This window comes from Amblyomma americanum, chromosome 3 (assembly GCF_052857255.1).
Source record: "Amblyomma americanum isolate KBUSLIRL-KWMA chromosome 3, ASM5285725v1, whole genome shotgun sequence".
Taxonomy (NCBI): domain Eukaryota; kingdom Metazoa; phylum Arthropoda; class Arachnida; order Ixodida; family Ixodidae; genus Amblyomma; species Amblyomma americanum.
The window spans coordinates 128,640,883-128,668,210 of record NC_135499.1 but is presented as its reverse complement, the minus strand read 5'-3'; the positions used below and the strand labels follow the sequence as shown (position 1 = coordinate 128,668,210).

At 43.7% G+C, this 27,328-nt stretch overlaps 1 protein-coding gene across 1 annotated transcript; it reads right to left on the bottom strand.

The window, feature by feature from the left end:
• Window positions 1-143: 143 nt before the first annotated feature.
• Window positions 144-26,105, bottom strand: LOC144124904 (uncharacterized). The gene is made up of 8 exons (XM_077657850.1): window positions 25,960-26,105; window positions 25,764-25,838; window positions 25,565-25,681; window positions 23,795-24,001; window positions 21,079-21,171; window positions 15,557-15,637; window positions 13,749-13,874; window positions 144-1,454 (listed from the first exon to the last, which is right to left on the bottom strand). The coding sequence occupies exons 1-8, from the start codon at window positions 25,999-26,001 to the stop codon at window positions 1,389-1,391; spliced, it is 807 nt and encodes a 268-aa protein (XP_077513976.1). The 5' UTR covers window positions 26,002-26,105; the 3' UTR covers window positions 144-1,388.
• Window positions 26,106-27,328: the final 1,223 nt, after the last annotated feature.

Sequence of the window (27,328 nt, the reverse complement as noted above, 5' to 3'; positions counted from 1 at the left end):
TTTGACTTAATGAGGTATATATAGGCAAGCAGATTCTGTTGTTGACCTTTTTTTTTCTGCCATTTATTCGCTTGCTGGCATAGAGACGCATGGCATCAAGACGCATGCAGTCATGAACAAACCGTGTGTAAATGCCAGCTTGGTCACAGGTTCAATTTAAGGCCTTTAAAACTGCATCAGGACATGAGAACATTCAAAAGCTGAGAAGAAAACCATAGACCACAAGTACTGTGAAGACTACTGTAACTGTACAGTGTGGCTTCCTGAAGATAATTAATGAACAGATTAATTATGTTCGAAAAGTACACTGTAGTATGGCGGTGTCCTGTGCCTTAAGTAAGCTGTATGACACACAGGCATTAATTTGTAGAATGATCTGAAACCATAGAGGCATGCTGCAAGCACAGACATGCCTTTGCTATTACAAGCAGCAAGCAGCATTTTGACATTTTGATACAACTGCAAGGCTATCAATAAACAAAAGTTGTCTTCTTGTTCTGCTCATAGGAGCCTTACAAAAATTTTAAGCAGCCACAGAAAGCCATGCCACATGTCTGTTAATTCCTGGAACCATGAGCATGACAACGAAACACTGAGAAAGCAATGGCAGTGGAGAACCAAGTCACTGTATCATATGTATGCAGTATTAAGGAAGCGGCATGTAGTATATGTATGTATAAAAATGTAGTGCAGCAGTTTAGGTATGAGCAGAATGCAATGTGCAAGGTTTACTTCTGCATGCGTTACAAAATTATGCTGATAGAACTCAAACTGCACTGGCTTTAAACTCGACCTCATATTATACGGTCACTACGATGTTTGCATATTTTTAACTCCATAAACTTGTCAAGTAGCACCTTTTTCCTCTGTCACCATACATAATTTGTTAGATAAGCATCACTAAATAACTGCAACTGGAACATAGTTTGCTGAAGATGCACAAAGACAAGGCAGCTGTGGAAAGGTAATCTTGCCCCTGCTTACACTAATATTCTACAAGACCTCTGCATTATACATTTGCAGAACCGCACAATCTAAAGGGCTGCAACCAGATGCAGCAAACAGGCATCTAATGTTCCATTCATATCTTTAGTCAAATCACCCACCTTGTCTACTCAACCGACAGTTTACAAAGGCAAAAACCTTAACGAAACATCCCCTATTTGGTGCAGAGTGTGGAAGACTTCATCCTAAGGCAAAATACGACTAGTAAAAGATGTATTTCAGTAAATGGCATGTATTCAGTCTGCGTGGTCAGAACATGCTGCAAAGGTACAAGCAAGAATATTAAGTCTAGGCTAATTAATTTCTTGCCACTGGACAAGCATTAAATCACAAAATACAAGCTGAGGCGCTTGGCTTTCATCTTTTGCATACAGTGTAGCTAATCACTTGTGACAAGTGTATTTGCAGCAGCAACAGTCCCTTCTGCCCGCCTTGGACTCTTGTAAACCCTGAAAGGAAGAAAAAAGAACGGTTTATGTCACAACACCCAAGGCCACAACACTGCTATAATGGCATTGTCTATCTGCCGAGTCATTAGGCTTTCTATGTCAAGAAGTATCTGTTTAAGCTGCTCTCTTTTCTAGTCTTCTCAATCTCCTTTCACATTTCCCTTGTTTACTTCTATGTCATAGCTTACTTGCAAGCTCACAGGTTTCAAGCACACTGTGTTTATGGTAAAACAAATACACTGCCATCGTAAACCTGCTGCTAATGCTAACTAGTACTGTTATAATGATAACACACTGGCATAGCAGAATTTGTGATCTGCTACAGTGACTCACTGCATGCGTGTACACAACAGGTGCAGCAAATGCGGCGCATGACACACGCTTCCAACATAGTTGTGGCCCAATTCTTGAAAGCAGGAGAGAAAGAAATGTCTCTTGCTGAGGCTAACTGCGTCACACATGGGAGCAACCATCTAGGATAAATGTCGCTCAGAAAAGTAAGACAAAACTGCTTGGCTTCCATGCCTGGTGTTCCATTATCAATGAGGTCTTTCAAAAAGTCTTTCTGACAACATATTAGTAGGAAAGTACCTCACAGCAAAAATACACAGTGGAATTGTTAGCCAGAAGGCATTTGGAGACCTTTTATAAATACAATACTCACACACGTATGAACAGTTTATAGGGGTTTAACGTCCTAAAGCGCCTCTGGCTCTGAGGGACACTGTAGTGTAGGGCTCTGGAAATTTCGACCACCTGGAGTTCTTTAGCGTGCACTGACATTGCACAGCACATGGGCCTCCTCTAGCAATCTGCCTCCTTGGAAATGCAACCGCTGCGGCCGGGATCGAACCCATGCCTTTCGGGTCAACGGCCGAGCATCATAACCAGTGAGCCACCGCGGGGGTCCCACGCGTGTGAATAATAACACTACACACTAGACTAATTCAAATCCCCTGCCATGTAAAATTGCATCCCTGCAGTGGCTCAGTGGTTGAGGCACCTTTGTGCAACTTGTGATGAGCGCAATGCACAAATACATGCGCATCAAGAATTCCACTAAATACAGTCGACGACCGAAAATTTGGCCGGCTGATTTTTCGGACATGCTTGATTATTCAGACTTTTTCGTGGCACCACGACATGGCCCATAGAGTCAATGTAAAAGAGCACCTAAAATTTCGGATGCATCGCAACTGACTGCTCGATTTTTCGGACCTCATTCGCACTCGCCTCCAATACCCAAGCCGCCATATAATGTGTACAGTGGAATCTCATTACTTCAAACTGCAGGAGAGATAGAAAACTTGATCAAATAAAATGAAATTGAAGCTTAAAGGGGGCCTCTTGCAATACTGAAATTCTGCGCGAGTCGGCACATTGCGATTGCGTGGTTTCAAATTCGTACAGTTCTTGAACGTCCTCCGCCGCATGAACTTTTTTAAAAGCAGTCACAGTTCGTGGAATTCATCAATGCCGAGTCTTCCGTTTCGAATACAGAAAGACGTAGCAGAGAAGCGCGTGGGAGGCATACGGCTTTATGGAGATGGCGAGCGCGGGAGGAAACGGTGGTGCATTTTAAAGCGAGGTTTTCTATCGTAAAACCGTAAATAACTGGCGTTTCGATGACAGGCAAGACGCCCCTCATTATACACAAGCCACCGCAGAGTGCATATCGCCGAATACAGTGCTGATTTTGGCTCTAGTCACTAGGCCTAATGACGGAGGACAACGCTGCCGGAGCGCTTGCTTCGGCCATTTCTCAGTTCTTATTGTTTCGCCATCTTCGCGTTCTCATTCTGGGCGTGTTCGCTTTCTCGTTTAGACTTTGTCCCAACCCGTGCGTTCAACGGCGACATGCCGAGGGCAGCACAGCCGGGCCGAGCTCGTGCAAGCGGTTACCGCCCGTCGCCTGTGCACATGTCGCGCAGCGAAATTTAGTCATTAGGAGCTTTAGAATGTGTGCAACACAGCTGACATCTTCCTCCAGCATAATGCAATAAGTTTGTTTTTTTTTTTCGGTGAAATTTTGATTTTCTGGACTGCCTGATTTTTCGGTCGTTTTTGCGGTCCCTAGAGGGTCCGAAAAATCGGTCGTCGACTGTATCCCCCGCCCCCTCCCTCCCTTCACCCCATCCTCCACCCTGACCAGAAGAAACGATTAGAAGACGCAGTGACAAGACGTTATGACTCAAATGATCCAAGAAACCGCCAACACGTGGCCACACAACCCCCCTACCCATTCTGTTCAGTGCATACATAGGCCTCGGCCATTGACTCCTCGCAACCTGTGCCCCGCAGGCTTGTGGGCCAGAACCCACCTTACCATTCTTTCAGCCCTTCCAACAAGGCGACAAGCCCTTCACCTTCATTTTTTTCACTGTGCAACTATCTGTCATGCCCACTGTCAAGTCCTGATTCTCATCGTCAGTGCTCTTCTAGCTCATGATCAGGATGATTGCTCAATGGCCCTGGATCATGTCACGGACTAGAAGGAGATTGAGTGAGCAGTGACATGGAAAGGAAAACTCGTGCTAGGCTCCCAGCAATAAAATCACACCATCACCATTCGTCATGTTGTTCTGCATTCATTGGCTTGCTGTCAAATAACATTATAATGGGGCCCAAATTCATCTGTAAATGCCTGCTAAAGAACTTTTTATAGCTCCTGGTGTGGCTTCGAGATGTGTACACACAATTCAGTTTGAAGAACGAAGATACTGATCTCCACGTAGCGGATTTTGAAGCGATAGCTACATTATGGTAGCATTTCGAGCCTTCAGCATGGCAGCGCTGCCACCCTGTGCTGCCACCCTGTGGCTGCGCCGCCATGGCATGACTGCGTCACCATGCTGTCATGTGGTTGGCCACGTGGTGCGGAGCAGCTGCCGGCGGCATGGCGCCGTGGCTGATCACTTAGTTCCTCACGTGGTTGGTCACGTGACCAACTTTCACTCGGCCAGCTGTAGCTATAGCGTCAATCCAGGTTTAACCAAAGCTAAACCACTGCCAATTTTTTTGGCTTTAGTTATGTGCAGGTGCTTGGAAACCATTACAGTTGATGTAGCCAGTGCTAGTGCACCCTGAAATAAATAGTTTATTAAAAACACAATCACAGGTTTCAGTCACAATTCTGTGAAGTAAGGATGTTTGGTTTGGTTTTATGGGGTTCAACACATGGATTTGCAAATTTTTGATAATTTCGTATATTCGGTCTCTGAAATAAGGATGTTTGGTTTGATTTCATGGGACTGCACATATGGATCTGCGAATATTCGATAATTTCGAATATTCGGTCAAATAATAAAGTATTTGGTATTCTATTCGATCTAAATGGTTTTTGAAGTATTTGTCTCGAGTGAATAACGTTTCTGGAATACTTGCTTCATGTAGTTTCAATACAGTCAAACCCCGCTACAACGAACGTCGCTTGAACGAAATTTTCGCTTCAACAAAATATTTCCAATTCCCCGTCAGATCGCCATAGAAAGTAATGGAAGAAATTTATCATCACAACGAACCATTTTTGAGGCGCGTTTCCGCTTCAACGAAATTGTTGCTATGTGAAGCTTGGTTTAAAGATCTAAAAACAAAAAAAGCATATCGCCGCCCGCCTGTGTCCTTCCGTAGGTCCATGCTGCTTTGTTTCACTAAGCTTTCGCTGGAACCAATTGATCCATTCATTCAAATGCACATGAAGACCACCACTGCTTGGTAGTGATGACAATCAGGCTGGCTGCCTTGTGACAATGCGCGGGTGCAAGCTCCCGTTTTCTTCCAAGCCAGAGGTGCAACCAATCCGTCGCCAAAGGACGCAGCAGCCTAGCAACAGCAGCAGCACATTTGCCCCAGTTTTTTTCACTCGTGCTTGTACGCTGCAATCGACACGTGCATGGCGACTTTGTCAGGCACGAATTATCAGCACGGCATCCAGCGGCAGGAAAAAGGGGGATGTTGCAGTGGACTTGGACATCTCACAGAGCACGCTGTAAATGATGTCCACTAAACGCTGTTTACTACAAGGACGCAAGCCAAGATGACCGAATTTTTTGGAAATAAATGATATTTTTGAACAGTGCAGCAAGATCTTGGTTTTGTGGCCTGATTTCGCCACAACAAAATTTCCGCTTCAACGAAATTTTTCGCGCACCCTGTGAATTTTGTTGTAGCAGGGTTCGACTGTACACTGTACCTCCTCCGGGATGGCCCCACAGTGCATGCGCGACCAGAGCCCTGACTCCATAGACATCTGCCAGGCGTATGCGATATGTGCTTGTGTGCTCGTGTGTATACTGGGGCCAGTCCGTGCAAGCGCATGGCGCCCAGAACTGTAGGTGCGTATTTCTAGCAGGCTTCCATGGAGTCTCTGCTGAAAAGCAACAGCTGCACAATGATGCAATTTCAATTAGCAGTGGGAGGTCCCACAAAGAGGTCTCACAGCCCACAAATATGCTGGTACCACATATAGTTGACTCCCCCTATACTGGATGGCCATTTTTGCACAAAGTTGACACAGCTTCAATAAGCGACCTTGCACTTTGCTTCCTGCTGCTGAACACTACGTCGGTGCTTCAACCCTTGAACCAGGAGATAATCTGAGCAGTGAAGGCTGATTGCAGGAAATGTCTGCTTGAACGGCTTCTGCAGAGCCTGAGGACTGCAAGGAACCTAAAAAATCAACCTCTCAGGTGCCCTGTCTATGCTCAGTGGGTCATGGAATGATGTCAAAAACGAAACTATACAGAACTGCTTCCAATATTCTGTCTTCTGCTTTCTCGGAGAATATGGAGCAAATTCTTTGTCTGGTGAGCTCGATGAATTTGTCATGGTCTTGGCAATTTGGGGAACCAGTTGTCTAAATTTCCTGGCTTTATTTGTGATGGGACAGCCACAGGCGACTTTGTCTCCATGGACGATGACATCGAAACCACGGGAGAGCTTGGGGATGAAGACATCGTTGTCACTGTCATGGATAGCCAGGACACCACTGATGCAAATTGTGATGAGGACTTAAGAGAACCTGTTCCCATGTGTTTTGACGTGCTCCGTGCACTCAGCACGGTTTGTTGCTACTGCGCGTTGACAGAAGGCTGTGGTCTCAGCTGTTCAAGCCCATCGATAACACTGAAAAATGTGTTCTCTACGAGGCAATGAAAATGAAGAAAGAAAAAATTCACGACTGTTTCTCTCGGTAATCTGCATGCAGTAAGTGGCTATCATAGAAATAGATTTTTTTCCACATCAATTTGTTTGTATGTTGTTAAATTTACAGCTAATTTTATATCGAATTACACATTATATATCGAAGTCATAGGCACTTTTTTGGCGAGGTCAATATTAGCAGGATCGACTGCAGTGTAGTGATGCACGCTATCAATGCACTTGGCAGAAGATGGGCCTACAGTACATTCACTGTGACACACATCATTCAAATAATCACGAATGTCCACAAGAAATTCAGAAATAACTAGCAGCAGACCACATGGCACCACAATGTCATCACCCTGCTACCACTGGCACTTCATGCTGCCTGCCATTGACCAAGATTGTAACGTTCCATAAAAAAAGCATGTCTATGCTGGGGTATTAAAGGGTCGCAGTCACATGTTTTTATAAACACAAGTAACACTCAATGTCATAAACAATTACAGGGTGAACACTGGACACTGACTGTAACCTCTTACAAACGGCTGCCATGCTGTAAATCTAAACAGCAGTGCTTACTAGGCCTTTCGCTCATCAAGCTTCAATGAGTACCCCACAAAGCTCACTTTGAGGACTGAATTTGTCTCGGGGAGTTGCATCCCTGTAAATCCAACATTTGTTGGTCACATTATGGCAGGCAGGTGGCCTATCCTAACATTAGCTGGGATGACGACTACCAGGGATATGAAACTGAGAGTATCTACAAGAGGGGTATTAGAAAAGGCTGTAACTTTGCTGCACTGGAACATAGAGCATGGAGTATGTTACGAGGTCCCCAGGCATGCAGCACACTGTGTTTCTGAGAAACACAGCTTACAGCCTACTTCAGTCCACATTCCACACTTCACTGCGTTTTCTGCATTCGATGTGAAAATTACGCATTCATCTTCACAGAATGCAGAAAAATTTCCCATTATGTTCAACTGCACCCCCTGTCGAACACAGTGAGATCGACTCAGGCCAAAAATTAAAAAAAGAAATGAATATCTCCAACAGCCATAACCAATGTACAGGTGCTCACAAAAGTTTTTGAACTCGGAGCTTACAAAAAAAATCTTAATTATTTTGGAGTCTAAGCATGCAGCCACAAATTGATGGATGTGCGTTGCACTTCCCTGTAGTACTACTAGCTGAATGCACTCTTCAGTACCTGGCCTTGCCTTTAGGCAGAGAGGTAGGTAAGCTTTTTCGCGGTTTCAGAGTTCCAAACACTTTTGCGGGCACCCGTACATTTCACACGATTTTCAGGCCTGCTGCCTGCTTTCAATCTTTTTTTTTTTTTTTTACAATATAGCAATTGGTTTTCCTGTATTATTTTTCACTTTCACATCTTGAGCAGCAAGAAAAATCATTACTGGCAGGGGTACAGATATTACTCAGATTGCTCAGTTTTTGTCTTTAGTGGCTTGGTCTGCATACAGCACGCTCTTCCATGCAGCAGAAGATGGAGAGAACTTGGTTAAAGAAAAAAAACATGGGGAAAAATGTTTTTAAAAACTGACGAAAGCCCTGATCAGCTTTGGCTCTGGTGCTCCAAGTGTATACTGAACTGTATATATAGTTACTTCCCGTCTGTGAAAGAACTCAGCTGCCTGCAGCAATGCTCAAGATCTCCAGTCCTCCTTCTTGACATAGCAGTCAGCTGTCAATAATCCAAACTTCGAGGCCGAAAAATTGTTTAAATTATGTAAAGCTCAAAATAAGTTTTTCTGATACCCTGTCGCATTTAGTGCCACTTTCAATGAGTGACATTCGCCTAAAGTGTCATTCGCACATTGTCACATGTTAAGCTTTCATTACACTAGCTGCAGGGTGCACTTGCCCCATAGTGAGCTTAACGAACTCACTCCACTTCGTCCAGCAAGGCGAGTATGTAGTCTCAACAGCAGCACTCGACATAAAAAAAAAAAACTGTTTTGAGAATTAAAAGTTCTTAAAATCTCCATTTTATTTTCTTGACTGTGCTTTTTAATGAGAACTTGTTTTAAGTCATCAGCAACTAAAAATAATGCACACATTTGAACAGCTATTCTCGCTCTGCCAAATGACGACGACCCCCTTCCACGATACGATAAGCCTAACGAGTCCCCAAGGTTCGTGTGTGCAATTTCGGTGATTGAGGAGAGCGAATTCACAAGTTTTAGCGAATGCAAATGGCCATCGAGCATGGTTCTGACAACAGTGAACTCAAATCGGCTATAGCTTACATTACAGGACGCATATACAGTAGCCGACAAATTTTTCTGACTCCAATAATTCGGACTTTCACGACATTTCAGAGTTTGTAGGGTGTGGAGTTCGCTGACCTTTCGGCGAACTCGTTGATATTGTGTCCGCAGGGAAGGCCGCTCCAGTGGGGTCGGAAGTCCCCAACAAAGGGGCCCGTCCCGTCCCTGCCTCCCCTTCGTGCGGCGGACGTCCTCGTTTACGCCGCGCCGTCACGGGGATGACCCGCCGGGAAAAACGCTAACTATGTACAGCTGTCGACATGTGGTTGTTAAGGGGTTGATGGTTTCGGGGGCGCACGAGATACGGCTGAGTATTAGCCGAGTGACAGGAAACGGATTATTCCCTTAACGACTGTGTTCTCTTTGTTGCTGTCAACAACCTGAGTCATCGCCTCGTCGGCACATGTTTCTAGCATCTGTGGTGCCGTGGGTGGCGTGGGGAACGGAAGTCGCATTTGTGTTGTTTGTGTGGTTATTTGAAACCTCCTTCCCAAATGTTTTAATCAGAACTTTTTCCCCAATCTCTGATCAGTGGGCGGACCTTATTTTCCTTTCCCTAACCACTGATTGGCGAGATGGATCGTTTGTTATCTTATTGGTTGCTGTCCCCGCTAAGGGCGGAGACAGAGGGTTTAAAACCAAGCGCTCTGGGTTGAGCAGAGGCTGAATTCGTCTGATCCACGATTTAGTCATGTAAATAGTTTTCTCCTTGCTTTGTTTCTTCTCGTTTTTTTACCTATGTTGTAAATAAATAGTTAACCTTCTCCTTTCCTTGAGTAATGTGAATGTTTGCGAGTAGAACCACCGGGTCACCAAGAAACCCCGATTTCATCATCAAGTACAGTGAAAGTTCGTTAATTCGACCCCCGTTAATTCGGACAATTGGATAATTCGACCTGCATGCATGGTCCCTACAATTATATATAGGAGTCTATGGGGCAAAACTCTTGTTAATTCGGACAAATTTTACCGCCCATCGGTTAATTCGACCTAGTTCCACGGCCCGCCAAGAGCGGCACTACTGTAAAGTTGGAAAAAAAGAATGTAGTGTAGGCCATCCGTACGGTCATCGTCATCAGCAGTGCGAGAGAGGGCGAGGGAAGCAAGGTTAGCAGTGGCCGAAGCGCCCGGTGTCTTTCTTTGTGCTTCGTTGCCTCTTGCAGTCGTGCTCAGTCGTCGTGTTAACCCTATCTTCAGCAAGTCTCGTTTTGGCGTGTGTCGTCGTTGCCCCGTGTTTCTTGCTGCTACGATCGCAGTTATTGAACCCTAATACGCCTTTTCTGGATATTGCGTGCTTTGCCAGCGTGTTTACTGTGCTGTTTTCGAGTGCGTAGCGCGCCGTGTGCGCACCTGCGTGTCCATCGATGATGGTGTCCATTGATGATGGTGTCGCCATTGCCGGTCAGCTGACTGAGGACGAAATCATCCAAGAAGTGACAGGCGCCGACAACGACGATTCGTCGGAAGATGACAATTGTGAGCACCTGCCCCAAACGCCGAAGCGCACGGTGAAAGAAGCCGCAGAAGCCTTGTCCGTGCTGGAAGACTTTGGTGAACAAATTCCGGATGGTTCGTGTGCCGCGGAGCATCTGGCAGCTGTTAGAGCTATTGTAGCCGCTCAAATTCGCCCGAAAAAGCAGACGACGATAACAAACTTCTTTGCCAAATAAAGGTATGTCATGCTGGGGCAAATTTCATGTTTTTTGTGGTTCATTCGATATTTCGACATTCGGTTAATTCGACAATTTTTCGCGGTCCCGTCAGTGTCGAATTAACGAGCTTTTACTGTAGTTTCCTCTCATCGCCACCGGAAGGGGAAACTCAACTTGGGGACTAATAGTTACATAATAGTTAGAAAGTTAGTTATTTCGACCTAGTATGGTCGCGCAGGCATCGCTGTCACAAACAACTCGTTCTCTGCTGCCGTGAAAGGCGCCATCTTGGATTTAAGCGGAATCGGTGGGTGGTGGGCACTGATGAAGTGAATTGGAGGGACTGGCTTGGATAGGCCTGGTTATTTGTTCTCCATCGTTGCCATTCGAGATAATGGGACTCTTTTTGTTGCCATCGAGATAGCGTACAAAGAGCAAGCGGTCGCATTGAAAGTGGTACAATGTGACAGCTGCAGCGTCCACCGTGGCTTGGACAACACTACCCGTGGAGTGGGGCAGCAAACGTGGTAGAGGGGGAGGAGGGGCAGTGCATTCGAAAGCCCTGACTTCCGCTCGCGCCTTCCCGTAGGTTACCTCTCGGTCTTCGCGAACGCCATTGCCCCATGCAAACTGACTGTTCTTGCTTCGCGTGGCAGTTCGTGGCATGACTTGTGGTCGCGTCGCACTGTCTGGTATCGTGGCATGAGAGGGCATGGAGATGACAAAAGCATGACTATGGCTCACATACAGTCTAATATTATCGCTTGGAGGCAGAACATGGGGGGCGGTGATTTTCGCGATTTTTGCAATTTTGAAAGCCAGTTTTTCGTAGAAACGTAACTTCTTGAAGTTCACGAATTTATCAAGACTGTTCGATTATTCGGACCATTTTCCAGGTCCCGCCGAGCCTGAAAAATCGGTCAGCGACTGTACAATGAACGGGAAGCGCCAGAGGAGCCCAGGCTGCCGCACAATGCTTTAGGCAGCCAGCAGGAGTCGGTGTCACCACTTGTGGATAACAAATAAGGCCATTTCAATCAATGCGAATTGTCACCGAACAAACTTCTGGATAAAGTTATTTAAAATTAAGTATTCGTCATGTCGGAGAAAGCAGGGAAAATCAGCAAGAAGTACCGGTCCTACACAATGTCAGCAACTCGGCTACTAAATGTCTCCCAGGCGCATGATCAGCACTTCCTACAGAGTTGTCGCACTGAGTAAACAAGCAAAAGTACAACCGGCATAAAAAAAGAGATTACTCAATATAACTAAAGCACAGCTGCATTTTATATCATTCACACGAGCTCGAGCAGGTTGTACACAGTGATGCAAACAAGAGCACTGGAGTGTAGGGAAATTTCACGCTTATGCGGTAATTGCTCAGTGGTGTACTGTGATGTTCAAGCACTCAGCGAGTACATGAAATATTTGCTAAAGAAGCAGGAGAAAAAAGCGAGCAACGCATGTGAAAATCAACATCCGTAAAACCGAAGCAGTCTTCCGGCATTGCTGTGGGCGGGCGAAGCGATGGCGACGGGTGTTGGTCAGTGCGGGCTGTGTTCACATTCCAAAGGCATTCAAAAACTTGAAACATCTTCGCAGAGGTCTGTTGGCTCGAATGTAACTCAGCTGATGGTAGCATTCAAGTCAAACGACATTCGGTTGGAAGGCATTCGAAATATTCTTGTAGCAGGGGTATTACTTGTCTTGGACTGTGATGCTTTTTGTAGTTAACAACATGTATTCAGATGTGAAAATAACTATGGAAATTAACTGAGTAATTAGATTTGCGATAAAATTGTATTCTCTAAGTATTCACACGAAAGGAAATTACAGTAGAACCCCTCTATAGTAAAGTTGCTTGGACCAGCAAAAATCTTTACTATATCAAGGACTTTACTGTATCAGGGACTTCACTGTACTATCAGTTGTTGGTGATGGCATGGCTCTGACTATGCTCTATGGCTGCTTACTAAGCATGAAGTGTTTATAAAACAAACACTGAGAAATACCTTGCATCTTTCTCTTATCGTCCCTTTGTGTGATAATTATTTATTATCAGTTATCACATGTAATGTTCTCGACATCGTTTACATCTTGTGAAAGTACCACATTTACACGAATACAATGTGGATACAAAAATAAAGCGAGCTTGGTTCCATGTGAAAACCAAATCATTCCATGATCACGGCGTCTAATTCTGTGTCTTCAGCGTCATTTAAGAGGCAGTAGTTAAGAAACGCGAGCTACAAAGTGAAGCGTGGCAAAACCCCTATGCAGTTCTGTCGCGCCTCCGCTTCTTGCCGCTGCTTCCTCGTGCTTCGAGCTGCCGTGCTAGGAACGCACGCTTTATTCTTCCCTTTTGTACTCCTCACTGCATTTTTACTGGCTTTCGTTTATTAGCGACCCGCGCCGCCTTCTTTCTACATTCATAATCAAGTTAACTTTTTGCGTGCGTGCCGCGCGATTTGCCTCAGGGCCTATGGTCTTCAAAAAATTGGCTTCTCCTCGCGGCTCTCTAGCTTGGTGGCGAAGCTACCTCAAAGAGCGCATTTGGTATCTACTTGCTTCGCGATCCTGGACTTCGCGCGTGCCGCGATGTCATTATTCCGCGGGAAGTACATTAACAATTTTTATAGTAACCGAAAAAAATGCACAGTCATCAGTGGAAGGTGAAATGGGTATGCAGCTTCACTTTACGATATCCGAGTTTTTACTATAACCGTACTATAGCGGGGTTCTACTGTAATTTCTGCAAGGTGCTGCAACATCCATTGCCACTGCCATCATTTCCAAACAACACTTCTTTTAGCTGTGTGAAAGTGCGTGAGACAAGAGCACTTCGCGAAAGTGTCACTAAACTTGCCCATGCGACACGGGTACAATATTTGTGACGTTGACAGGACCAAGACGCCCGCGTTCAAGTAAACCGCAGGTTCAAATTTTAATCGAGTTCCAAATAGCAACAGTCCAGTGTAGCTAACTGACCATGCTCAATACTGCCATCTCACATTTGAAACAGCCAATGGCTAGCATATATATATCAACACAGAACTGCTTGTACATTGAGAAAATGTGTGTAGAACGATACAATACTACTAATAGCATACCAAACAACCCTTAGGCTCTCAGAACAGCCTAATGTTTAATTCACGGCCATCTAGTTAAGCCAGCTGTCCAAGATGCCAAATGAAAAATGTCACGCTTACCTGGTAATAGCCAGTGTGGTAGCCAGTCATGTACCATGACATAAGCATTGATGCTAGAGCTTCCTCACTGCTTGGGACACCACCATGGGGAAGAGGGGGTGGCGGCGGTGGTGGAATGGACTGCTTCTGAAAAAAAAAGAACCCACACACGTACACGCCGTAAATGCACAGTGAACATTAGTGCAAAGGCTGCACATAATAGAAAAATTTCTCTCATGAGAAAAACCTGTCCACTGCAGGCATTATAATGTTGAAAGCTCTAATGAAACTTGTAACATTATCCACAACATTAATGTGAAAAGCCACACGAGTCAGCACAGAGTAGTTTGGTGCAGAAGGTGATGTGACTGGTGACAGAGTCACCAGGGTCATTTTCTGCACATAATAAATAAAACAAACTTTATATTTGCAGCATGCCTAGAAGGTATAACCACATTTTACACTGTAAATAACATAATACACAGTCATAACTAAAATCACAATATGTATTACGTCCTGTCCCTATAAAACATCAACCTAAATAATGGCTCGAATCAAGCCAGAGATGCTTACAAATGTGTTGCCTTCCAGTCCCAAGGCATAAAAAAAAGAAAACAATTCCTGTCTAAAAGGCTGAACTAAACGTATGCTAACAACCGACTGAAGTCCAAGGTCATTTAATTGCAGCGACCATTTAAACTATCGTATCTTTGACTAGTTGTTTACAAGAACTTTGGCAACTACTACCATAGTGGACAGTTCAAAATAGTGTGTCAAAATAGAGTAGAGCAAAATGACTCGTGACAGAGTCACCAGGGTCATTTTCTGCACTTTATAAATAAAACAAACTTTACACTTGCAGCATGTCTAGAAGGTATAGCCACATTTTACATTGTAAATTCCATCATACACAGTCATAACTAAATCCCCATATTATGTCCTGTTCATATAAAACATCAATCTAAATAATGGCATGAATCAAGTCGGAGATGTTTACAAATGTGTTGCCTTCCAGCCCCAAGGCATAAAAAAAAACAATTTCTGTCTAACTGGCTGAACTAAAAGCATGCTAACAACTGACTGAAGGGCAAGTTCATTTAATTGCAGGGACCATTTAAACTATTGTACCTTCGACTAGTTGTTTAAAAGAACTTTGGCAAGCAGTGTCATAGTGGACAGTTCAAAATAGAGTGTCCTTGATGTGCTCTGAAGGGTTCCTTCTGTGCACTCGCCATTGGCTCTGAGCACTTTGGGAAACCTCAACCTGGTGTCCGAGCAAAGTGCTTTGGGTCATCTGGTAACGGCCTTACTGACTAAGCTTGAAAGGCAAGTTATGAGAAATTCAGAAGTACACTGGCTAAAAGGCTTTTTGCTGATCACTATCCTCAGAATGAACTAAGTAAGAATCTGCTTTCATGAATGCGGGGATGAGGAACAAACAAAATTTGGTGAACACTGCTAATCAGCACCATGGACAAGGTCTTCATGGCGTTTTGTTCCTGTCATGGGACTGCAATGTAAACGGAATGCACATCCAGCTTACTGGCGGCTCCTTTAGCCGAGATTTAGAGTTCACGCCCAACCTGCCTGCACACACTGAGTCAAAGAACCAAAGGAAAAAGTCAAAGACGCCATTAATGCAACAATTTAGTTGATGCACTCCTTCTCACAACCTCACACTACCCTGGAGAGAACATGTGTGCGTAGAACCAAGAGAGAAAAAAAAAAAATTCTAAAACAGACTAACAATTTCTATTCTGCAGCATTATTTGGTGCACTAGCGAGACATCAATTCATAACAGCAGGAAGCCATGTTTAACTTGACTCACCATAAACGGAGGAAGCCTACCAAGCAGGGGCTCTAGTGGAGGTGCTGGTGGCAGCGGGTGTGATGGATGAAATGGCATGTCCTGGGAATAAAATAGAAGAGAATCTTGTTACTTCAAACTGCCAGTTTAATGTAACTGGTGCTTTGGTCTATCAACTTAAAGCATATTAAAGGGCTCCCACATCAATTTAAATTCCACATCGACTGAAAAAAGTTTCAATCCCTGTTGTGGTCAGATCACTGAGAGCTGACTGTATACCAGCACACAAGCTCCCAAGTCTTACATAAACCACAAAATTAAGAAAAAGGAAACAGGGAGTAGCAGCAAGGTAGTGCAAAAGTGTGCCCATTTTGTTGTCGCAACACAGCCACTTACCATATAAGAACACACAACAATGACTGAAACCTGTGAAAGTGCACAATGATAAGGTAAGCCTCAATTTGCAGCGCACGTTGATAACACCTAGACAGAGACAGCTGCAGTCATAATAGAAGTACAGGGAATATGCTCCTTTCAGACCAAAACTTTGTACAGTCAAACCTCAATATAACAAACTTGGATAGAGCGAATTGTGCATGAGCAGCTACAGATCTACCGCACTGGCTTTGGGTGAAGAAGGCAGCTCGGCAGCCTACAAATGCTGCAAGACATCGTGCTCCATGCTCTTTTTGCATTTGCAGGTCATGCTGCTGTTCTGCTCTCTTGACTTTGGCTGCGTCTGGATTGTGGTGCATCCTGCATGATGACGACGAAACAGTGGCAAGCCCTGCCACTTCCCAACAAACTTCAGATTATTCACCGCATTGAGTGTGGCAAAAAGAAGTCAAACGTTGCAAAGCATTTCAAGATTCCAAATACACTAAGTAGCATTTTGAAAAACAACTCAGCCATCGGAGACAAAGCACAAGCATGTCGGGGGGAGGGGACTGATAAGAGCCATGCAGTCGATGCAGCAGGTATCGAAAAATGAGTACAATACATGTGGTATGCTGTGAAGGAGAAATACACAGCATGCAACATTTACAGTATGGATGAAACTGCCTTGTTTTGGCGACTGCTGCCAAATAGAAGCTTAGCGCTCAAAAATGAGAAATCCCATGGTGAGAACATGCACAAGGCCCATGTGACAGTCCTCCTCATGACAAACATGGACGGATATTCAAAGTTGCGATTGTTTGTCATTGGCAAGTTCAAGTCGTGCATGTACCTGCGAGGATGCACTCCACTCCCAGTGACGTGCAACTCGAACTCCAAGGCTTGGATTACAAGCGCGTTCTTTGAGGCTTTGCCGCATGACTAGGACAAGGAGCTTGCAACAAGTGGGTGCACAATTTGCCCCCTCTTGGATATCTGTTCAGCACGTCATTGCGGTGTCTCACTCAGGAACATTAACCTTTGCTTCATACCACCGATGGTATACTAGTTTTATAGCTACTTTATCAAGGAATCATCCGTGCATTCAAGCTAGGCTACCGGAAGCGTGTGGTTTAGCGGCTCTTAGTGAAACTGGGCTAATGACAAGCTGAAAATCAATCTGCTGGCCGCAATTGAAATGATCAGTCATGCTTGACAAGACGTGGCTCGAGACACAGTCTGGAACTGCCTAACTGCTTCCATCATGCAGGACTGTGTCTTGAGGGTGCGGGAGCAGCAAGTGTGGTGCGCGCAATGCAAGATCACCGTGACGTTGCCCCACTGTGGGCAGAACTCGCAGATATTCAAGAAGCTGTACCAACAGGAGTTTCCTTTGACGATTTTTTTATGCTTGACAATGATGTAGCTGTGACATCAAGCCAGTAGGACTCAGAAATTGTTTCCTGCGTGCTGGTGTCTCGTGCCACTGAGTAACCGCCGCCGGAATATGAGCACCAATGTCAGACACTTCATGAAGCCCTTTCTGCTACCGATGTGCTATAATAATACTGCTTGAGAATACAAGGAAGTGGACTGGAGTCTGTTGAAATGATGTCGCGTGTCGAAAATGCAATTTTTACTGACGGAGCTAAATGCAGTGTTCAGGCAAATTACTGCCTACTGCAAATAGGTGTACATTTCTCGTCAGTAAATTATTTTTGGAGTAGACTATTCATGGTGAGTGGCATGGTTTTTCTGTCATCAGCGCATTTGCACTTTACTGTTCATAACCTCGTGTGTAACGAATTTTGGCACTGAAGTTTACTGAAGTTCGTTACAAGCGGGTTCGGATAGATTGAATTATTCCATATATCGAACAAATTGTGTTGAGTCGCGCTGTTCGTTATAATCGGGTTTAGCTGCAAACACACTTGCTAAATGAAATGCCAACTTGAAGAAAGGCATGTTGGATGAATAACCAGGCAGCAACCTTGTTAAACCATACATACCGTAAAAACCGGAATATAGGTCGAACTTTTTCTCTAAAAAACATGGTGAAAAGTCGACCCTCGTCTTATATACCGGTCATTGGCGGAAAAAATACGGAAGTCTTGCAACAATGGGTGGCTGAAGTCAACAGCCTCCATCACCATCGCCATCAGCAGCAGTGCCGCCTTTTTGCGTTTCAGTAGATGCAAAGTAGATGCTGACGGCAATTTACCGTCGCCTTCAAGAAAAACACGATTGAGTACGAGGAAGCTCACGGGAACCTGGCGGCACAGCGCGAATTTGGAGTATCCGAAAAGAGCATTCAGTACTGGCAGAGGCAGAAGCTGCGTATTACAACTTGCAGCAACCAGAAGAAAACATCATTTCGTGGGCAGACCGTAGTGTATCGAGAATAGGAAGGAAACGTTGCTCTGCGAGCAAGATCGCTGCCTGTGACTGCCGAATGCATCCGCGTGAAAGTGGCAGAGATCGCGCGTGCCTCTAGACTCGCGAGGGCGCAATTCAAAGGCTCGCCATCCTGGTTGCGGCGATTCATGAAGAGGAGTGCTCTACGGCGCCGTACTTGCCTGTGCCAGAAACAAACACGCGGGCTGATTGGTGCGCGATATTGTTAAAAAAATTGCCGGGTGTACATACAAGCAGCATTTAAATGAAATTAAATACTGTCACCATTGTGCAACCTCTCGAGTCGCATTTGTTTCAAAGTAAGGATGTCTTTCGGTACTTTTCCCATTGAAAAAGATCTTTTTCATTTTTAGAATTGGTTAGATAGGGGGTCGACCTATATTCCGGTCCGACCTATAGTCCAGTTTTTACGGTAGTACATGGGTAATGGCCACATTTTTTTGTCGTGATTTTTGAGAGGTGCAGCCCTTTCCCGAAAGTGACATTTTTCAGCCGAATTTTCAAGTTATATTCTGGGGAAACTACTACATTGTTCCATGCCATCTTATGCCACATCTGGTGCCCAGGCACCAACCTAGCATCCACACGAATGCAGCCTTTACCCGTATATATGTGGTATGTGGTTAGCACTTTAACCTCGTTGCTGTCCTGACTAATTAACAATTTCAATATGCAAGTGATTCTTACTGAAAAATCTCTTCGTTACATCAAAACAACAGCAGAAGAGAAGAATGATGTGATGACAGCATTTTACAAGTTGATCACATAAACTTTGTCTTCATTCAAAAACTGAAATCTACGACCAAAGCAGGCTTTTAACTTCTTTTAACTTCTTTCATCACAGAAACAAGTGAACGGTACTGTATGCGACACAAATAAACCCCACTGACAGGCATGCCATTGCGGATATCCAGGCTTATTTACCTAGTTCACTTACACTTGCTAAGCAAGGAAAACTATAAACCCTTTCATTAAATCCGCACTACCAATAAGTTGCTTCACCGATGTGGCACAGTTTGCAGATGGTGGCAAAATGTTTGCACAAAGAAAAACGATTGAAGCAATTCTAATTGGTTGGTTTGGTTTGGTTTTATGCGGTTTCATACCCCAAAGCGACTCGAGGTATAAGGGACTCTGTAGTGGAAGGCTCCTGGTAATTTCAACTGCCAGGGGTTCTTTAACGTGCATTGACATCGCACAGTACACGGGCTTCTAGTATTTCAATTACAAATAGGCTATATACCAGGATTTTTATGCTTTTACTTACAGCACAGCTAGTAAACCCACGAGGACCTTGTCATGAACAGTACCTCGGTAAATATAAAAGGCCTTAATATTGCCACAGTGGAATCAGAGATACACCTCCAACATTTTGCAAGTGCTTGAATAAATGCTTGAACAAATGCGCAACTGGCACCACCAAAGCATGCTCATAACAATAAAAGATAAAAACAAAAAAGACTCAAACAAGCACGTAGCATCTTGCAATCATATCTGCCAGTCACCAGATAAGCCTTCTCAATTTCTCTAGCTCACATCACAGGGTTGAGTTTTTTTGCTGCTACACTATAATCTGTCATGGAAATACCAAAGAGTGTGCTTCGTGTCTCAGTCAGTGTTGTGTTTGCTGGTGTCATGTTGTTACTTCCAGATTCTTACTCCACAGTCATGCCATCATATTCTCACACACTCTTCTAAAGGCACATAAGTATAAGAAAGCAGAATTCCTTGCTCCTAATAAGATTACTGCACACTGCCTTGCCATCGTCCTAGTTTTGCATTCAAATCCTCCTTAATTTTGCCTTCACACCTCGAGTCAGCATAAGTATACGATGAAATGCTACTGACGCCCATTAAGTACATGGAATATGTATGAGACAGTTTTCTCTGTACTGTCTGTACTTGTTTGTGTGATCCTTTGGGAATTTGCTGGTTTGCTTCTTGTACTGAGTAGTATAAGCCGCCACCACCACATTTAGGACACCCCGACCAAAGTGCACACACTTCCATCAGTACCCAACAAACTTTGCAGGAATTTATATTTCGATTAAAGTGACCACACTCTCACAAGGGCCTATTGCATTTTACTTTTAAACGAGTTCCAACTAGGCCAAACATCTGTGTGTCCTGTGGAAACACTACCTAATGTCTTTAACATACCTGCTTCATGAAACAAACTAATAATTTCAACAGTGAAATATCCAATTCACCATTGCAGCTCTCAAATCACCACTCCTTTATCACCACTCCTTGAAGCAGTGTGAGTGAAAGCTCCCCTAGAACACAACCAGTATAAGCAACAGCCCTAGATGACTGCAGTGCAAGGAAAGACGTTTTATGTGCCAGAAGTGAGTTTTATTAGCTAAGATGGCTGCATAAGCTTGAGGATAAACTTTACAGTGCAATACAAAAATGTTAGCAAGTGGTCACTGTCCACTAGTCCTTTGGCCAATTGTGCTTTCATTACCTCCCCAACACTTAATTCACCAAACTGCACTAAAAGAAAACCTGAAAAGAAATTTTGAAGCAGTAATCTGATAGCAAAAACTGCAGATGACATCTGTGGGCAAACAAGCAGAAAATATTTAGAGCTGCTTACCTCTTTATTATACAAAAAATAAATCCAGAGTTCAATAAATTTTAGCATAACTCTCTAAGGGACATGAACCCTAAAAATACAAACCATCATTGTATAAAGAAAGGCTCCATCTTAAAGGGAGAAGAAGCTGCTTTCTAAGGCAACAAGAACTCACATGAAACTGGGTATAGCTATCATGTGGACGAGGGCCATGACTTGTAGGTGCGCCATGGTCATCTTCACTAGGCGGAGTAGGAGATCCATGTGCCTGTGATCCAGAACACAAAATTCAGAAATGGCACGTTGGTACCTTCAAGAAGACAGAAAAACAACTTTTTTTTTGTCACTGTGACAAAATGCGCATTGTGTTGACCATACCAGCCAGGATCTCTCCTGTATCAGATGTGTTTGCGACCTACACATAACTTTTCTTTTCATCTGCTCCGAGTGAAAATATTTCCAGCTGATCTCAAAATTACGAGCTTCAATGAATGTGCTGTAACAGCGTATGTTCATACCTACAAAATGCCAACAAAAAAAGTAATGGAAGGTCAATCTACTGCGAAAAACAATCATCAAGCGCAACACAGGCGCTGCAACAAAGGGCATCAGGCTCATGAAAAAGAGTAGAAGGCTGCTACGCAAAAGTAACAGCCACAGTTAGGACAAGAAGTATTTTAATTATTAGTGCATAATTTTCAATGTCTGCAGCCATCACTTTCATACGCAAAAGACTTTCAGCGTCAACGTTGATGCTTGCAGACAATTCGCATAATCTCCAGTGTTGCGTCTCAAGTGCTGACCTTTCAAACCTAACGCTGCGGTACAACTATCTATTGCGCAGCAGCTATCTTTGGGGATGTTCAAATAGGATAGCTTGTAGAGGACTGAAGTAAACTTTACACTGTCATCATGCTGTTGTTTGCACATGTAAAAAGTCACAGAAGCTGTTCATAAAACATGGTGTCATCAGAACTGCAAAATCGCTTCACTTCGCAAGACATGCAGCGAGTGATATGAAAAGTGAAACAAACGCAGCAAAGTTTGGGGCTGAGCAAGCCAGGAGGGATGCAAGATGCATCTTCATACAACTGTAGTTAGTTTTACAGGCAAGCTCATTACATTAAGTTTTGTCAAGCCATTCTCTTTGGCTGTGTGCAGGAATATGGGTGTGGTAGTATCAGCATGATATTGATACTTTTTATGGAAAGCTTTCTTGTTTTGTTTGTTTCAGCAACCACCAGTTTTTAACAAATTTTTAATAAATTGAATATTAGGAGTGATGTAAACAGCATTAAGAAGGTGAAAAAACTTCTACAACTGTTTATAAGAACAATGGATCTGTAAGGAAATAGTAAATAGAATGTAAGCTCATATGTTCTGCCATTTAAAGGTCTTTCAGCCCACTTCAATTGTTTGATCTGAGATATTGTGTTCACTGTGATCAGTCGTACATTTTATGAATATTATGACTACTGCATTTTGAATTGTACAAAGGCTTTTTTGTTTATTTGTAGGAATTAGCATTTTAATTTTTTTACACTTGATACAGCTTTTCACAATCTGTATGCAGTGTTTCTTGCTTAACTGCCCAAGTACTGCCGACAAGCTAACCTTGCTAGCTTAAGCAGGCTGGAAAATAATTTTGTATGATCATATGAACACAACAGTATTATAATTATCATTATAATAATTTTTGGCTTTGACAGGCCTGTAACTGAAAATGCAAAATGGAAACTGGTATTAAAATTGTTATTATTATTATTATTACTGAACCTGGCTGTTCCAACACTGTAAACTGTGCATCCCAAAACCTCCTCTTACATCCTCCCTCGCTATGCCTGTCACAACAGGCGCTTGCCTTATATGGAGAGGTGAGCGACCATATGTGGCTGTGTGTTATGTGGTAGCATGTGTGGCACACAGCCGTGCATGATGCAAGCCGGACCCACACCCCTTCTCCTGAAAGCCTACTCAGAGTTACGAAACAGTTTGACTAGCATTAGGACTTTGTGTCACCCAAGCTGTTGCTGAATTCACATTACCACAAGGGTAAAGAGCTGGTAAATTTCTTTTCCGTGAAAATATAAGCTTCGTGTTCAATTGTGAACCTACAGCCTACTAAATATGTGCAACACCACAGTAATTCATCTGGTCATCTGGGCCAACCAACCCTAAATACATAGCAATCAGGTTATGTGTACACAAGGTACACAAAACCTCTGTCATTAATGGCACTAACGTCTATCATTTTGGTCAGAGCAGCATTCAGCCAGCACCACCATGAACATGCAGTTCTTTTCCTGATGTGCCATCTGAAGAGTCTGGCATGAGTGAACACGAAGCACTAAACACCTGCAATGTGTTACAACATACTAAAGAACAGTTGCACAAAGTAACTGAGCGTGCTTGGCAATCGATACAATTGCTGGACAGAGTTTAAAAGTGGCATTAACATCTGAAAGATCAGCAGGTACACAATTTAAGAAATACATGACATGCACCCAAATTTGCAGTTTGCAGGCATGCATTCTTGAGGATACATCAGTCATTCACTGCTGATATCTATTTTGAAAACACAGCCCTCATTACAAAACGCTAGCAATGTCACTATGCAGCACCTTCCATTGTGCTTCCCAAGGATTTTGTAACATGGTGTCACTTGTGTAAAAACTGAGCCACAATATTGCCACAGAAAAGTATGAGTCATGACCAGTCATGGTCATCCTGGCGCCGGCGAGTGGCATCTGATAGCTTAAGGTGCGCTGCTAATGTCAGTGAAAAATGACTAACAGAAACAATGTGCACAATGCATGATTACCCTGCATATAGCAGCCCGAAAACACACACAGGCCACATTAAATCACGCAATAAATAAGACAATCACTCACATTCTCTCGATTGGCCTGGTCTGTTTGACGCTGTCGGGCCAACTTTCCTTCGGATTGGTACAAGTCCGAAAGGAATACTTCCTCTTCGTTGCCATATCCAACGTAACGAACTACACATGTGTCGTGGTCTACGGACTTCACTTTGGCTTCATAAAATTGCCCATCAACGGAGTAGACACACCGGCAGAAGTCGCCTACTTTCCATTCCTAAAACATAAGAAAAAACAGCATGGCTTTGAATGACGCGAGGGAACTTATATGATCAAGAAGTAATTCTAGGCTCACTTAGCCCGAATCCATTTAAATTTCATTCTTAAAAAGACACCGGTTGTTTGGGTCTCTGTGGTTATGATAATTTTGCTGACCAGCAAGGAAACAGATTTGAAGAAAAAATTGAATTTAAAAGTGGAACTTCATTTTTCCACCACTCGATTCAAACTCATGACACCAATAACGAACGGGACTCTGTGATGATCACATGGAAGTGAATGGCAGTGTGGCCTGGCCTCAGAGATCGGCAAATAAATTTGTATTGATGTCATCACAGTTTGCTTGTGAAAATGGCAACTGGAGGCAATGCCAGTATTTTATTCCTGGTCTTTTTTAGCTTGTAAAACCTTCATTTCCTTTAAAGTACCACCTTTGTCACTATATGGAGTGACCTATCGATACAGACCAGCTTTAATTTGTCCTCAGTGTCCCTTTAAGTTCACAAAAGCGGCATTACAAGATTTTGAAAAAATTCGGACAAAGCAGAACAGTGCAGCTGCGAAGATGTTGGCGATCCTCCTATAACAGCGACCGACTTTCCATGAAAAAAGCAAAACAAAGACATCCAAAGATTTTTTCTCTCCTTCACAAAAAAGTGCACTGTAAAGTAACACATCTCTGAGTCTCCTCAAGTCCTGCCCAATAATAGCACCTAATCACAGGGGTTGTTACAGGCAGTGGCCACATCAAGCAATGAAGCCAAGTGATCTAAGCTGTAAGCTTGCATGCGTCGTGGCTAGAATCTCACTCTGGCGTTCCAGCTTTGGAACTGATCAATAAAAGTTGGTCACCTATCAAGCTTGTGCCTCGCTTCCCGATAACGCAATATAGTGTCAGAAATGAAATTGGAATCCATGCGTGGAAAACCTCAATGTTAGTCTCTCAGAAGAGTCAGCACGGCTTGGTTTGCATAGTAAATATTGGCCCGATATCTGCATGAATATATCAGTAGCATGAAGCAATGTATGCACGAATAGCTATCAGATAATGAAATAATTCATAAGAAATCCTGTTTTCTGTTTCCTATGTTTATAAAACAAATGAGAAGAGAGTAAGTGTTAATACTGTACTGCTAATATTGCGGCGACATGCAGTAAATATAAAGTGAACTAAGCAAAGCAAAACTCGAGGTGCCCTTTCCTGACATTGGCCAGTTTTCAGGCATCAAACTAGAAATTCAACAAACCCATTTTGCCTCGAGATGCCAAGATATTGTCAACCGCAGCTGGAAGCGTGCAATTTCTAAACGGTGAATGTGCATTTAACATAATCGAGAAAAGCTGACGCGTCAATACGCTGCGCCACAAGAAGTCGCGACACCTGCAAGTCAAAGGGTAAGAGCAAATGAATTAGCAGTAACACTTTTGAGAGGCTTCCACAGTATACCCCCAATGAAATTAAGCTAACGTGGTCATATTAAACACATAATCACCACATATCGCGTAGTTAGTTACGGATGGCTTTCTACTCTGAAGCAACTCTGCTTAACAACGAGCGTACCCGTGTCTTCTGCTGAGTATGGTGGCCATCTGTTTTCTTGCTGCCTTTCTTTTTCTGTTGTTTATGCGCGCTCGCTGCAGAAGACGACGCAGGCTGCTTGCTTGAACCGATGTCATTCTGAAATGAGACATTAAAGGAGAGTGAGCCCGGATGCATCGCGCTTTCTTGTCATACTTAAGAGTGTGTTTTACGAAAGTACCTCATTTGTAGAAACAGCACGGTTGTATGCCTTTATGAGAGCTTCGTCATCGAGTAAATCGTCACTTTTATCGTCCTGAAATAAAAAAAAAATTAGATGAATACTAGCGTACGCAGCACAAGCGGCGAAGCTAAGTTCATGGTGCGAACTTTCAAGCCGTACAAAGATCAGCAGCTTTTGATTCGTGCACACGTACCTCGGATACTTTGTACACTATATCGTTATCTCCGGAAGCCATTTCTCACTATGGTATCACAAAATGAAAGTCGGAAAAGTGCGCAGGAAACCGTCAACAAACAAGCGACCGCAACCACCGCGACAGAAGCCCGTGACGCGTGATGCATTTGTCGATAGCGATGCCGTGATGTGACAGGAGCATAGACAGGGCGACTGCAGCTTGGACCATAGTCTCCTCTAGAGGAGCACCACCCAAGGACCACCACCGGCGCTTTTTTAGTGCCCCAGGGCTGCTCCAAGAATAGAGTCAGTGCCCTCTTCCCAAAAGTGAACGGTGATCTGTACGTGGCGTGTGTTATGCAAGAGTCCGAGAAAGATTTCGTTTTGCCTGATTCCCGAGATTTCAGCTCTTTCTTGGTCGCGGTGGCTCAGTGGTTAGGGCGCTCGGCTGCTGATCCGGAGTACCCGGATTCGAACCCGACCGCGGCGGCTGTGTTTCGACGGAGGCGAAACGCAAAGGCTGTGCTGTGCGATGTCAGTGCACGTACGTTTAAAAAAAATATCCAAGGTGGTCGAAATTATTCCGGAGCTCTCCACTGGCACCGTTTTCTTCCTTTCTTCTTTCAGTCCCTCCTTTATCACTTCCCTTTAGCGCGGTTCGGGTGCCCGCCGATATGTGAGACAAATAGCACTGCTCCATTTCCTTTCCCAAACAGCCAACTTGGTGAAAAGGGGTCTGAGTGAACGGTTTCGGTTTCGCATGCTCTCTACAGCATTAGCGTTATAGGGCACTTTATTTGGGTTGAAAGGCTGCAGTGATGTTTTACATATTGGAACGTTCGATTAATGTTAAAAACTAACAAATAGCATTATCTTATATCGAGAAAATTATATTAACATTCAAAGTAAACAATATTTTAATGCTGATTTCTATATACGTATTTTAATCGTAAAATTAAATGACCAAATAACTTTGAGTTGTATTATAACGGCATAAACAATAGTTTATGTTCCAAATATATACATTTTAAATAGTAATCTAAGCGTTATTCCAGTGTTTTAATCGTAACTATAAAACAACATTAAATATATATTTCCAGCATTTGGTCCCAGAACTTTTCCCTTTGTTCTTGCAGTAAAGATGTTTTTTAACTATAGGAATTAGTGTGCTTCAGCTCCATTATTTTGTTATGATGTCCGCTCGCCTCCGGCGCTGGCCATCGAGGCACCCTAATACGTATGAGTTTCAAGTGGAGCTGCAGTGTTGTGGAGCTCAGGTTTCGCCCTCAGCGTTGATCGTTGCAAAGCATTGATTTACTGCATCCCACAAGGCGTTTGCAGAACTGTGAAGGCTGCGGCGATCTGAGCCGATCAGAACAGCGTGCGCT